The sequence below is a fragment of the Montipora foliosa genome, chromosome 11, assembly GCF_036669935.1.
Source record: "Montipora foliosa isolate CH-2021 chromosome 11, ASM3666993v2, whole genome shotgun sequence".
In the NCBI taxonomy this organism is placed as follows: Eukaryota; Metazoa; Cnidaria; class Anthozoa; order Scleractinia; family Acroporidae; genus Montipora; species Montipora foliosa.
The window spans coordinates 48,567,857-48,580,356 of NC_090879.1; the positions used below are offsets into that span (position 1 = coordinate 48,567,857).

A 12,500-nucleotide genomic window follows, 5' to 3' on the forward strand; every position below is an offset into this window, starting at 1 on the left:
TAAATGAAACATTAAAGTAGTTATCTGTTTTCCTCTACCGTTCTATAGGTAGTCTTGGAATTGGGTAAAATTTCTTCGAGTCTTAAGACCACTGGTGTTTTGTTTAACAAAGTATATCTCGCACTTAACTTTCAAACCATACAAATACAATATTTTGCACAAACAGTGGTCTAAACTATTCTTTATCGGAGCCAAGGGCAATAAGATTGTTGACACAAGTACGTTATTTAATAATGCAACTAACTCTGACCAACTTAGTTAGGAACCAGCAAGCAGTCAACTACAGCAATCAGATGGTGGTAGGTGCCAAACGTAGCACGTCTCCCATGTGTTTGGGCACAAAAAATCCTTAAAGCAATCAAAAAACTAATTTTTACATTTCACTTGAAGCTATTCGTCCCAGCTGCATCGGCAACCGCTTGAAATTTGAAATTCACAGTTTGCTTTCAGGTGCGCGGGCGTACTTTTCAAGAGGGTAAATGTTGATCTTGTTTGGTTGCTTGTTACCAGCTTCAACAAATCTGATGTTTTCCATTAGAATGTCTTCAACCTCATCTGTTTCATTGTTAGCTTTGCGACACTAAAATGTAATGATAATGAGACCTTTATTGGCACCCTCTGCCTACTTTAAGCTTTAATCACATTGTTTAAATGTTGGCTAAGCATTGGCTAAGCATGGGTTTTAGAACTTGGTTCTTTCTTTAAACTGCTAACAAGTTCTCGATACTAGTGGGATTTAATTACACAGAAACGCGCTGTAAATGGGATATGCTATTGCGAATACTTTTGCACGACTTGGGTAATAACATCACTCCCATAGTGTTTACTGGGCTCAGGCAACACTCGTCACGGTAGTTGTCAAGGTTTAGCTCTAACCGGTCCAATTCCGCAATATGTAGCTTACTATAAATGAATGAACAAAAAAGTGAAACACTGAATGGATGGAAAGATGTATGGATGACTGATTATAAAACCTGATTGATGGCAGGATCTCGATACGTTCTATAAAGAAATAGTAAACGCCTAAATATAAGCAATGAAAATAAACGACTTCTTGATGACATCCTAATGATGTACGGGAGCTTTCTTTATTTTTTCCTGGTTTTTATATGAGTCCTACATTCAATAACATTTTCCTAATAGGAATACGCTGAAACATCGGTCAAAAACATCGGTCAAAAACATCAGACATAAATGGATCCTTTGAAATTGTTTTTTACCGCTGTTTGCGTACTTTTTCCTGGTAAAGCTGAGACGGCCAAAGAAAAAGATAATTTTCCTAATAACTACAGTACTTTTAAACGTAAACGGGGATCCATACTAAGATAGACAGCTTAATAAACAAAATTGCAAGAACTAAATAGCCGTTAACGTTTTATCAAAACGAGGCGGAAGGGATTCCACCAAATGTGAAAAAAAAAAAAAAAAACAATTAACTGATGAAGTTATTGCAAAAGCTTTCGTGATCGTTTTGCTGAAATGTTATTCGTGTGGTGAGTAAATAACTGAAATGACAGTTTCTGCACAATCTATTTCAAACAATCTTCAATACCTCAACCCCGTCCAAACCAGTTCTTCCATCGAGAAGTCTCTGTATCCTGCTTGGCTATTGGTTTAAGTACCCGCTCTCCTTGGGACAAAACAACTCCCACCCTCACGCAAGCGTTATTGTGGTCACGTGATTCTCGTGAGTCGCGACTCAGACGCCGTTTAATGGCACGCTACAAAGAAAATGAATTTCATGACATCAGAAAATGTACAGACAACTCGCAGATAATTAAATCGACGCGTTACTTTCCACTTCGGGCTTGAAAAGTCTTGGCATTCACTATAATGTTCGTTAAATTAGACAGTATGTTTTGAAAAATAGCGCAGGAAAAATGCATACGGATCTTGTCTCCTGCGAGCTGTAAGTTTCTCATTGTCGGTTTTCATGAAATTCATTTTCCAGGGTTTCAGCGGATACCTCATTTTGTTCCTGAGGGATAGTTTTTGTATTCCAGAATGTTTTTTTTTTTCATTACAAGCAGGAAAACAAAATTCTTTAAAACCATTCACAACACTTTAAAAACGACACTTCTTTATGAGCATTTATGGCGATGTAGTTCCATTAAACATTTACTTTGCAGTAAGGCAGGGGAAGATGTATTTGACCAATTCGGTTTCACGAATCTGAGCCGCGAAATTTCGTTGCGACATATACCTGCACAATTCGCCTTTACGCGCTTTGAGCTGACTACGTAAGTTCTGATTGGTTTGCCTGAATGTCTGCTTCTGTTGTGATTGGCTAAAGCTTTAACACTTTATTTTCGATTTATGTGGCTCATCTCTTCGCCGATTCTGAACTTCGAACTCAGAAACGCACGAGAACGCTAAGAAAGCCTGCAAGGAAAAAGTTACGAGATGGAAGAGGTAGTTACCTGACTATTGGTCATTAAATCAACCAGCTTCTTGCAGCGTCTTTCGATGACAAGAAGAACAATTGAGATAATAACACCGCCCAGCAAGATGATGAACACACCGGCCAAGTTGTTGACATCAAGACTCTGTGTGTTGCCTGTTTTAGACTGCGAAGGCTTGGGACACTGGCTCCTGTCATCCCACCAACTGCGTCGGTTTTTTTCGATGAAGTTTTTCTCACGAAGCTAAGAATAAATAAATAAATATTGAATGTGTAAAATCTTAACTTTTATAAAAGGGAGTCATGTTTCTTGCAGTTACTCAGACAATAGCAGTTCTCATGAATTGCAAACAAAGCCCTTTTCTCGTCTAATAAACACGTTTCACAATCATTCACAGACTGGAGTCCACTAACTTGCATGCAAGGGAGATTAAAGGCCCTTAATCCCATTTTTTTCTATTTGTTTTAAAAAATAATGCATACTTTGTTTAAGATCAAAAAAAGAATTAAATAAACCTATCGAATCCTCGCGAATCTGTGAAGGTTTGAAGTTGTGATATTCTACTTGAGAAAGGAGGTCTGAAACGTAATGCGATCAACTGGACTTCATCTGAAGTTTCTGGTCCTAAAATGATATCAACCAATACAGATTTGAACAGTTCCATCGAGTACCAGGACTCTGGTATTTACTCTCTCCCGGAGTACGACATTTTAGCTTGATTTGACCGTATAGCAAATGGGTGCGGCCAATGTCCCTTTCATAATTAGCTTCACTTTTATCCGACGTAAATCCTAAGGATCTTCGATTTGGGCGTGGGTGGCTTTTTACCACCTCTTATTCAACGTGGGGTCATGAACTAACTGTTCAGTGACCTTACGGAGGAAGAAACCACACCCGATCCTGCGCTGAGGAATACGTCTTGCTGATTTGACCAATCATAACGCATTGTATCTGAGAGATTCCTTACCTTTAAAATGGCGACAGTGATTCTGTTGGTATATGGTGAATTCCTCTGTAGTCCAATTCCATAGCTCTTCGTCTGTATTAGATTTTTCAGCAGTTTCGTGTTGCAAGGCTTCTGCTGGTTATAATACTCGAGGTAAGGATACTCCGTTATATAAGCATATTTTTCCGTCCTTGCCTTATCCACTCCTGCTTTGGTATTCAGAACAAAGGTCTTATATTCTCTCATATGCGAAAACATTTTTCTGTAAAGAGAATCTTCCGAGGTCTCAAAGAATTTCATCACAGATCCATCCTTCATGACTCCATATTTTAAGTCGTTTTGATTCGCAAGAGCTTCTAAGGAATTGATTGTATCTGCAGTGCGCTTTACTGTAGAGAAACAAATCAATGGGAGAGAAACTCTTTACAATGCAACAGGTTTTATAATGGTTTGGCCTTGACATTTTAAGACCTTTTAAATAAATCTAAGTCTAAGTAAATGGCAGTTAACTGTTAATGTTCATATATATCTTGTCCTTTTTGGAATTGTCTTTAGCTACCTCCTATCTCCAAGCATTTACTCATGTAACCCCCTTAAGCCAGAATGCCAGACTTCGAGTCCTATTTTTTGCGTAGGCCGATCGAGGCCAAGTCAGAAGAAAATGAAGTTGTCTGTCTTTTACAAGCCGAAATGGTGTGGACCCCGGTTATTCAAGCGATACCTTTCGAAAATTAGGCTGTATTTGCATGTAAATACATTTTAAGAGCGAGCGTTGTCTTCCCTCTCCCACATCTCACGAGGCCATTTCTTGTGTGCCAGATTTATCTCGTCACCTTTGAAGCCCTGAATAAGAAACAGCTGCTTCTAGTCTCGTTTACACAGTTCACTTAACTGTTAATGTTCATATATATCTTGTCCTTTGAAGCCCTGAATAAGAAACAGTTGCTTCTAGTCTCGTTTACACAGTTCACTTAACTGTTAATGTTCATATATATCTTGTCCTTGTTGGAATTAAGATCTGCAACGTTCAGAAAAAGTGAAGCCGGGAAGAAATCAAATTGAAGACGTATTTTCCTTGGACTACTCTTTCAGACTTTTGGAAATGATTCTCAAGTCGGGCACACGTCCTGAAAGCTTTCATTCTTATGATTGCGATTGCAATTCGTGATGTTGTAAGCTACAAAGAATTTGTATTTACCGCAGATCATTTCTTTTTTACCAAAAACCATGAATTAGTTGAGGTAACGAAAACTTCAACTTACTAGTAAAGAAAGCAGCAAGATTCGCTGTGTAGGTTGAGATTAAAATCAAAATAAAAAACCAGAAAGTAGAAGCTAACAGGCGTCCGGAAGGTGCCAGTGGAGTGTTGTCAGGTCCTTGCTGTAGAACGGAAGCTGTAGCAAACCACAAGCTGTTTAACACGTTGAACTCGTTTCCTGGTTCGTCATCTGACTCGCGGGCTCGAGCACGGTATCCAAAGGGAGTTAAAAAGTCCATAACACACATCATGACAGTGATAAATAATACCTAAAATTAGACAAAACTTGAAAGTAATGAACTTTTTCTTGACCACTGAGACTGGATCATCTTACGCTACTGTGTAAGTAATCAGTGAAGCCTGAAAATATTGCAAATTGCTCAGCAGCATGCGGTTCTTACTTTACCCTAAGTAAATGTTTTTCATTCGAATTTCGCTTCGCTTCAGTTAGGTTGCTCAAATCATTTTATTAATGATTGTGTAACAATGCAAATACTTAATCGCCTTTGCACGTTAAAGACAAGCAATGCTATGATACCACAAAAAGCATTTGCACTTTCACGTTCAGTGCTACTTCAGTTGAATTTTCCAGACCAAGGTTGCAGTGAGTCAGCCACCAGTCTTTTCCAACTCGGCAAAAAGTTCTACCTTTGCCTTTTAATGACTCCGAAGGTGTATTAAACATCTGGGTCATTTGTGAAAAGTGATTGACTTCCATTTGGCACTAAGTCTTTCAGCAGTGGCGGAGATTATAACTTATCGATGAATTTATTTATCCTACCTACTAAATTTATTGAATCGCACTCACCACTCCAATCGTTGACAGCCACACACCACGAGTGAAAGGTTGAAGAAAAGCAAAGTTATTTATTGGAGGCTCTCCTGGTTTCTGCATTATGAGGCTCAGGCTGAAGTCCATAAAGGGCTTACTAAAGTCAATACTCTCTTCCCGCTCAGCGGTTATTGTTATCGGAGCAAGCGCCATATCCCTCTCCTAGGGAAAACATTTACACTTACTGTTACGCATATTTGGGGATATAATGAACCTCTTTACACCCTTAAACAATTCCTGTTTATAATATTATTGGCATCAATAAGTTACCTGTTTCGTTAGTTCATCTATCATGTTTTGGTATCCTGAATCACTCCTCAGATAGATATCATACTCAAAGTGTGCTTCCTTAGCCAGAGCCTTTATTAAATCGATTAGAAAGCCTTGAAGAACTCCATCTTTCACCTTTCCAGCTACATCCTCTCGTTTTAGTGACTTGTTCTTAATTTCCACGAAAGGTGGCTCCTGTGACAGTGAAGAGTAATTTTGCTAGTTTGCTAATCTGTCAACGCAGTATCTAAGCGAAATTTCACTGATAACAAAGAGGAAATCCGGAAAAAAAGTAACAGTTTCAATTAATGCTTTGGTGACTTTCTTCTTACCAGAACTGTGGTTATTGATAACTTTGGAAGACTCCTTTCTATGCCAGAGCCAGGATTACCTGGATTGTGGCATTTGACGAACTCGGCAAAATCACCGAGCCAGTGAGGTTCCTTGCTGCTCTTGGACGAGACAGAGTTGTCGTTATCTCCGGGCTTTGGTTTCCACGAGCCTACCTAATAAACAAGTCAGAAGAGCCATTTCGTTTGCTCCATTTCTGGAGTGTGAACCAATAGGGGCGAGCGAATCACGTCATAAAATTCAAAATGGCAGTATACCCACGGGAAGTAGGAAAGGATTTTTTTTTCAAACGATGAATACGGTTTGCCTTTTTACACGGGAGACGACTGGTAGTCCCCGTCTTGAATGGAAATAAGACGTTGTGGCCCAAACGGTAATAGGTTACGCGCTTTTTCTCGTCACCAAAGGTTAATCTCTTTTGGCCGGGGCTACTATTGGCATTGGTGACCCGCTAAAAATACTCCATTTTGTTTTCTTTATATCTTTTCCGACTTTACTTCTTAAGTTTGTCGAACTCGTTTCTGAAATTTCGATGGCAACACCTTTTTACAATTGTTAGCATCCCACTTGAACGTTCTCTTAGTAAGTCTAGTTCAGTCCCAACAAATTACGATTATGCAAGCATGGAAGAAACTTTGCCAAAAGGTCTTTCCTCTTGAGATGCCTTAAGATGTTTTTTGAGTTTTGAGTTTCACCTCAAGAGGCTTATTACCTTTTGCAGTGAAGCTTATTGGAAGCAAAGTTTCATTGAACAACACAACGCCATGCTTGTGTGTAAGAACTCTGTATTTTTACTTGCTCACCTTATCGTAATATATGCGCATAAATGAATGATTAACGACTTTACACACCTGTGCTACATCTCCCTCGAGGATATTCATAATATCCATTCCATCTTCAACCAGTCTTTCGCCAGTCCGCAAATCAAATTCCACTTCACCTGTTAAGCCTTTGAACCGCACCTTGCATCAAAACAGATTGAGGGTAAAAGAGCGGAGTTTAATTAATTCATCATGTCAGTAAGATATACACGGTAAATAGCAACTACAACGTTTCTTTATACTTGTAAAAAGACATTTACAGAAAATTGATCTCTTGAATGATAAAATTTTTGAAAAGGAAGTGGTACCTGATTGAAAAAAAAAAAACACAAGCAACAATTGTGATAGCTATCGTAATTTGTAAAACAAAAAATTGTCTCGTGATTTGTAAGACACTTCTTGATAAACCTATCCAGAAACTTGTGATGAGAAAGCTGTGGTAATTTGTAAAAATCTTGTCAGGATTTTTAATAACAAGCTATCCACCCTTACTCTGGCTGGTGACCGGTAACGTAATTTACCTGGATGGACACGTAATCACTGCTTGAGAAGGTTGACATTTCCGACTTATCACGAAAAAAAGAAATGTTTTATTTATCGTAAGAGGAATTAAGAATTTAGAATTTCCTTTGACCAGGTAAATGGATCACATCAGTGGTGTTACGACCTGGCATCGGTTTAGGCATTCACATTGTGTGTAATGATATGTACAATAGAGAGCATCAATTTGGTTCCAGGCCATTCATCTACTGAAATCATCGGATTGCAACAAGGTTTCTCGCAATCACGGTTAATACAAATGGCAGCGTACCTTCTTTATTTCTTTCAGCATTCGTTTTCCGAGTTCGTTTTCTTCCCTTTTCATACTCCGCAAAGGACAGCTCTTATTGACTCGATAAGATCGCAAAATTCTCTCACCATCTGTGCTCGTAAGAAAATTCTCCGTCGCATTACCCGTGACCATGGCAGCATCGCGTACCGCGGCATACATTGCCTGTCGACAAAAAAGGGTACTGTCAAGCCATTTTCTTCTTTATCGTGTTGTCGCGTTCCGATGAGCTCGTATCACGTCATGCAGTTGCAGATGTTTAGTGAAACGTCCGTCTCTAGGGACATCACGAAAAAAACTTTTACTGTATTAAACTTAGCCTACGTGTAACCGTACTCTCCCTTCTTTCGGGGGAGGGTAGCCAGAAAAGGGAGGGTACGGCTACACGTAGGTTATATTAAACTCACATTTGAAATATAGAAGTGATCCTCGTACTTATTTGGGCAACTTAATTAAGCAATTGTCTCCTATAGACACCCGAAAAATTCAGGTGGCTTCAAATAGGTTGAAACTCATGACCCCTGCGATGCTGGTGCAATGCTCTGCCAATTGAACCACAAAACCACTCAGTTGGGAGCAGGTCAATTGATCGGGCTCATGTGTTCCCGTGAAAGAACAAATGGATGAATTTTTTATTTGAAATTCAAAAATCCCGACCGCATTATTAACTCATTCTTTCAATTTCTTTATTTTCTTTCAAATTGACTTGTTTTACTTACCAGTGAGAATTCCTTTGCTCCTCTCTGGACAGCTATCTTTGTATTAAGTTCGTAATCCTTTGCGGCATTCTTATTTCCAACGTGGAGGCTTAATCCTACCATTCCCAGAATTGCCGGATTTGTCTTGTTACGGCCAGCGACTTCCTAAGGAATTCAACAAACAAATCTCTCAGCGTGTTCTACGAATTGACAGTTTGCCTCGTCAATAAGACGATATTTGATGACGTCATTTCCGTTTACATATTTGACGCACGAGTTTGCTCAAATGAGAGGCATCGTGCTTTTTAGAAATCGACTTGACAAATTAAAAAAAAACTTGTTAAACTTAGTTGAATCCCCAATTTTAAGCTTTGTAGCTTTTATAACGTACCAGTTATTAGCCATCAAAAACTGATGAAGTCTGCCAGGTGGCGCAGACGCTAATCATCCCATACATTCTTTGTAAAATTTTGAATTTTCAAAGCATCATAGCTCAGAGTTTTATGTGGTATATCGGATTCAAATTTTCAAAGATAGGTCATTTATATGCTATGCACTTCCAACATTTATTATTTTATTCTCGGCTGACTGGTTAGAAAACAATAGCCTTGTGCTAATATTTCCTGCATTTCCTTTGTAAGTAGCTGATGGAGTCCATGCATCAGCACCAGTGAGCAATGTTCTCTCGATATACACTAGTTTATTATTATCAGAAATGAATATAAACACGACACAGAGAATCCTACAATACCACATTTCAAGCCTTGCTTTCATTTTGAAAAAGTAACCTCAAATGGTACATTTCCCATTACAAGAAGATAAGCTTTAAACAGTGTCTGTACGCATAAGTACAGACAAAGCCAGCGTTTTCTTTAAAAGTTCAATTCTCCTTAACTTATTAAGGACGTTCTACTTTATGGTTCTAATCTTAAAGTTTAATCTAAAGCTCTGAAGAAGAGAGAAAATTTAAGAGGATGTTTTACCAAATCGGAAGCAATCCATTTTAACTCTTTGTCGTTGATCCCCACAAACAGCGCCTGTGAAAAGTTTTAAAACAGCATTTGCAACCTCTGAACTGTTTGAAAAGCCAAATGAATACACATGAAAGGAACATTGGTTGTGAAAGCTTTCTTAAGGGCCTACTGACGTATTTTTTGGGGTGCGTTGCTAAGGATGTAATAGTTTACTAATTCGAGAGAATTTGACATTATTTTGGTCAGTTTCCGACTTTTGTAAACCAATGACCCTAAATATGACGTCATCATGCCACGTCCATGGTCACGTGACCAATAAAAGAAAACTCTAAATTTGTCTCCGTGCTACACAATTTGGGTGTTTTATCAGTGGTTTCATAATTTGTATTCGTTTTTGCATCCAGCCAAGCATGGTTTTCTTTTTATTTTGAAAAATGTTCTTTTTAGAGAAATAAACGATACTGAAATACCCATAAAATTTTCAAAAAAGATGATTTGAAAAAATCAATGCTTACCTACATTCTGTATCTGGAGGTGAAAGGTGCCATATGAAAAAAAATTAATTCAATTTAAAGACCGCCGGAAATTTAGGTTTTTTCTTAAACCGGAAGTCAGTTTGTTTACGCATGCGCAGTTGACCTGAGAACGAGCGTGAGGAAGGGCGTGGAAAAACCTTCGATGCAAACAACATTTCGTGCGGTGATTTTTGCTTGTGAATGGGTTTTCTCGTCAGCTCACTATATGATGACGTCAGTCACCGGAAGTAATATCTCACTTCCCTAGCAACGCGCGAAAAATCCGTCAGTGGGCCCTTAAACGACCTTAATCGGTTGGGTGATATGTACACAAGATGAAAGGGAAGATGAATTAAAATTAAGTAATCCGACCAGGGGTCGGTTGTTCGAAAGTCGATAAACTTACGTAATCTAGGATTAGCGTAAACTTTTGTTTCACGATTTCAACATTTTGGTAAAAGCTTCACACTTTTCCTAACGTAAAGGGCACGGAATTCCTGATTTTATGGTCTGCCCAATTCTCTCCCGTAAAAAAAGTAGCCCGCCTGGATGTGACGTCTAAAAAGGCTTAAAGTATATGAGGCCACCTGTACGGCAACAGCCATACGTTTTGGCTACTTTATCGGATGCTGGAACATGTTGATTAGATGAGGAAAGGCCAGGAAAATGAGCAACTTGTACAGCTGCAGAAGAATCCTGAAAAAAAGTCAGTTGCAATTGCTGTTTGTCCGTTTCATAAGTTGCTCATGTTACTGTGACGATCTGTTTAACATCAATCATCTCTAGAACCAAAAACTTCTTTCAGTATCGGAAGCATTTCTTACGATTTCCATTGGCTACATCAAAACTCTAAGGTCACTATCAATTAAATCTTGTTTGATGATCCATTTTTCAACCTACCTCATTCATGATGGTAATCAAGTCCGTTTGATCGCAAAAGAGAACGACTTGCTTAATATGGGATTTCAGTAACGTGGTCAGAGACTCTCTAAGCTTCTTTCTGTTGTGCAACAGCAGTTCCGGCATCATCTCGGCTTTGTACCGAGGCCATTTACGAGCCTCAGCGAAGAAGATGGATGCTTGTCTTGACTTGCGCGCTGAAGTTGAATGCAAGCAATTATGCAAAACAAACAGCTTCAAAATTGATGACATTGAATACAATAGACCTTTTCGGCTTGTACATTTTGTTTTCCCAATACAGATCATGTGATAATACTCAGGAGGCTTGGTCCTTTGCTTTGTTCATTAAAAAGAGTGCATGCAGGCATATTCATGCTTGCATGCCCTCATTTTAATGAACAAAACAAAAGACCAAACCTCCTGAGTATTATCACATGATCGGTAGTGGGAAAACAGAATGTACAAGCCGAAAAGGTCTATTGATAAAAAGTTTGGATTATAGACGAACTAAAGGACTTCTGAGGTGAATATCATAAGAGAGGACTGAAATAGCTCGAAGTCTTCACCGGTAATAGAACTAATGTTCTCCGTAGTGCCTGTGTGGAACTTTGTCAACTGGTCAATCAGCTATGACACCTATATGTTGATGCATGTCAAATTTCTTACTCTTGTGTTCCCCTGAAAAGCGCGGCTGAGCTTTATATGCGCTTTAAGTGCATGCACGAAGTTTTAAACGAGAAAAAGTGTTAGAATTGCTCATAATATTAAGCGTGTCTCCCTTGACTGGCTTCCACGCGACCGAAAACTTCGAGATCTTTAATTTGCTACGTCATCGCTGCCATGTTGATGCTATGAAGAAGAGAAGCTAATGAGTATTTTATTTCACGACTCCCTCACTTGTACTCATTGTTTAATCCGATTGTGATTTATTCTCTTCTGGACGCTTGCTTACAGTTTGAGGGACAGAACGTAGTGCGAGACACCTTTGAACCCCATTTATTCTCCTTAGGGATCTCTAATCTCTAGAGAATCAAGTAAGCCTTATTGGGTGAGAATTCCTTCAAGATTTTGTTTTCGTGTTTCATCCCGAGTATTACGAATAGAAATATATTGCATTTGGCACCATCATGGCGTCGATTAAGCACCGGCTAGCTAAAAAGTGCCTAAGTACAAGGTGCAAAATGAATCTATGTCTGCCTCGATATAATGGAATACGAACTGGGTTAAGCGAATTCCCTCCGATGTGAACGAACGCCTCTCGCTAAGTAAGCAAAGACAAAACAAAACGTAAAAATCCTAAAATCTCACCATCATAGACAACAGCAATTTGTCTAAAGGAATAAAAATCCATGACGTCCTTCAACGCCTTACATATCACTCTATACGATGGCCTCACTGACATGACATAGTTGTGCGGAGTGTCGTCATCAAGGGCGTCAACCTTGATCAGAGGAACTTGCAGCAAAGAACTAAGAGCATAGGCGGTTTCTTTTTTACACGCCAGATCAATAATGGATAGAGCGTGAGACAAGATAGATGCTACCTCTGATGGAAAGAAAAAAACAAGTCTCCTTTTTAAGAGAAGCGCCACACCATTTTACTGTTATGCTCCAGTAGTCAATAAAAACATCGTTAGTTAAATTGAAACTGATCAAACATTTTACTGCCACAAAATTATGTTACTGTACTGAAAATATTCCTTCC

General features: G+C 38.9%; 1 protein-coding gene across 1 annotated transcript in view; it reads right to left on the reverse strand.

Annotated features, from left to right (window-relative positions):
- The window catches only part of LOC137975809 (glutamate receptor 2-like), a 24,313-nt gene that overhangs the window by 324 nt on the left and 11,489 nt on the right, over window positions 1-12,500 (reverse strand). Inside the window, exons 3-15 of the mRNA XM_068823004.1 lie at window positions 12,105-12,341; window positions 10,797-10,993; window positions 9,391-9,444; window positions 8,429-8,572; window positions 7,692-7,874; window positions 6,911-7,021; window positions 6,041-6,214; window positions 5,709-5,903; window positions 5,415-5,600; window positions 4,611-4,875; window positions 3,370-3,737; window positions 2,421-2,645; window positions 1-580 (exon numbers count right to left, since the gene is read on the reverse strand). The exon at window positions 1-580 is cut by the window's left edge and continues 324 nt beyond it. Of these exons, the coding sequence (XP_068679105.1) occupies window positions 434-580; window positions 2,421-2,645; window positions 3,370-3,737; window positions 4,611-4,875; window positions 5,415-5,600; window positions 5,709-5,903; window positions 6,041-6,214; window positions 6,911-7,021; window positions 7,692-7,874; window positions 8,429-8,572; window positions 9,391-9,444; window positions 10,797-10,993; window positions 12,105-12,341 (2,486 nt within the window). The 3' untranslated portion in view covers window positions 1-433. The remainder of the gene's footprint in view (window positions 581-2,420; window positions 2,646-3,369; window positions 3,738-4,610; window positions 4,876-5,414; window positions 5,601-5,708; window positions 5,904-6,040; window positions 6,215-6,910; window positions 7,022-7,691; window positions 7,875-8,428; window positions 8,573-9,390; window positions 9,445-10,796; window positions 10,994-12,104; window positions 12,342-12,500) is intronic.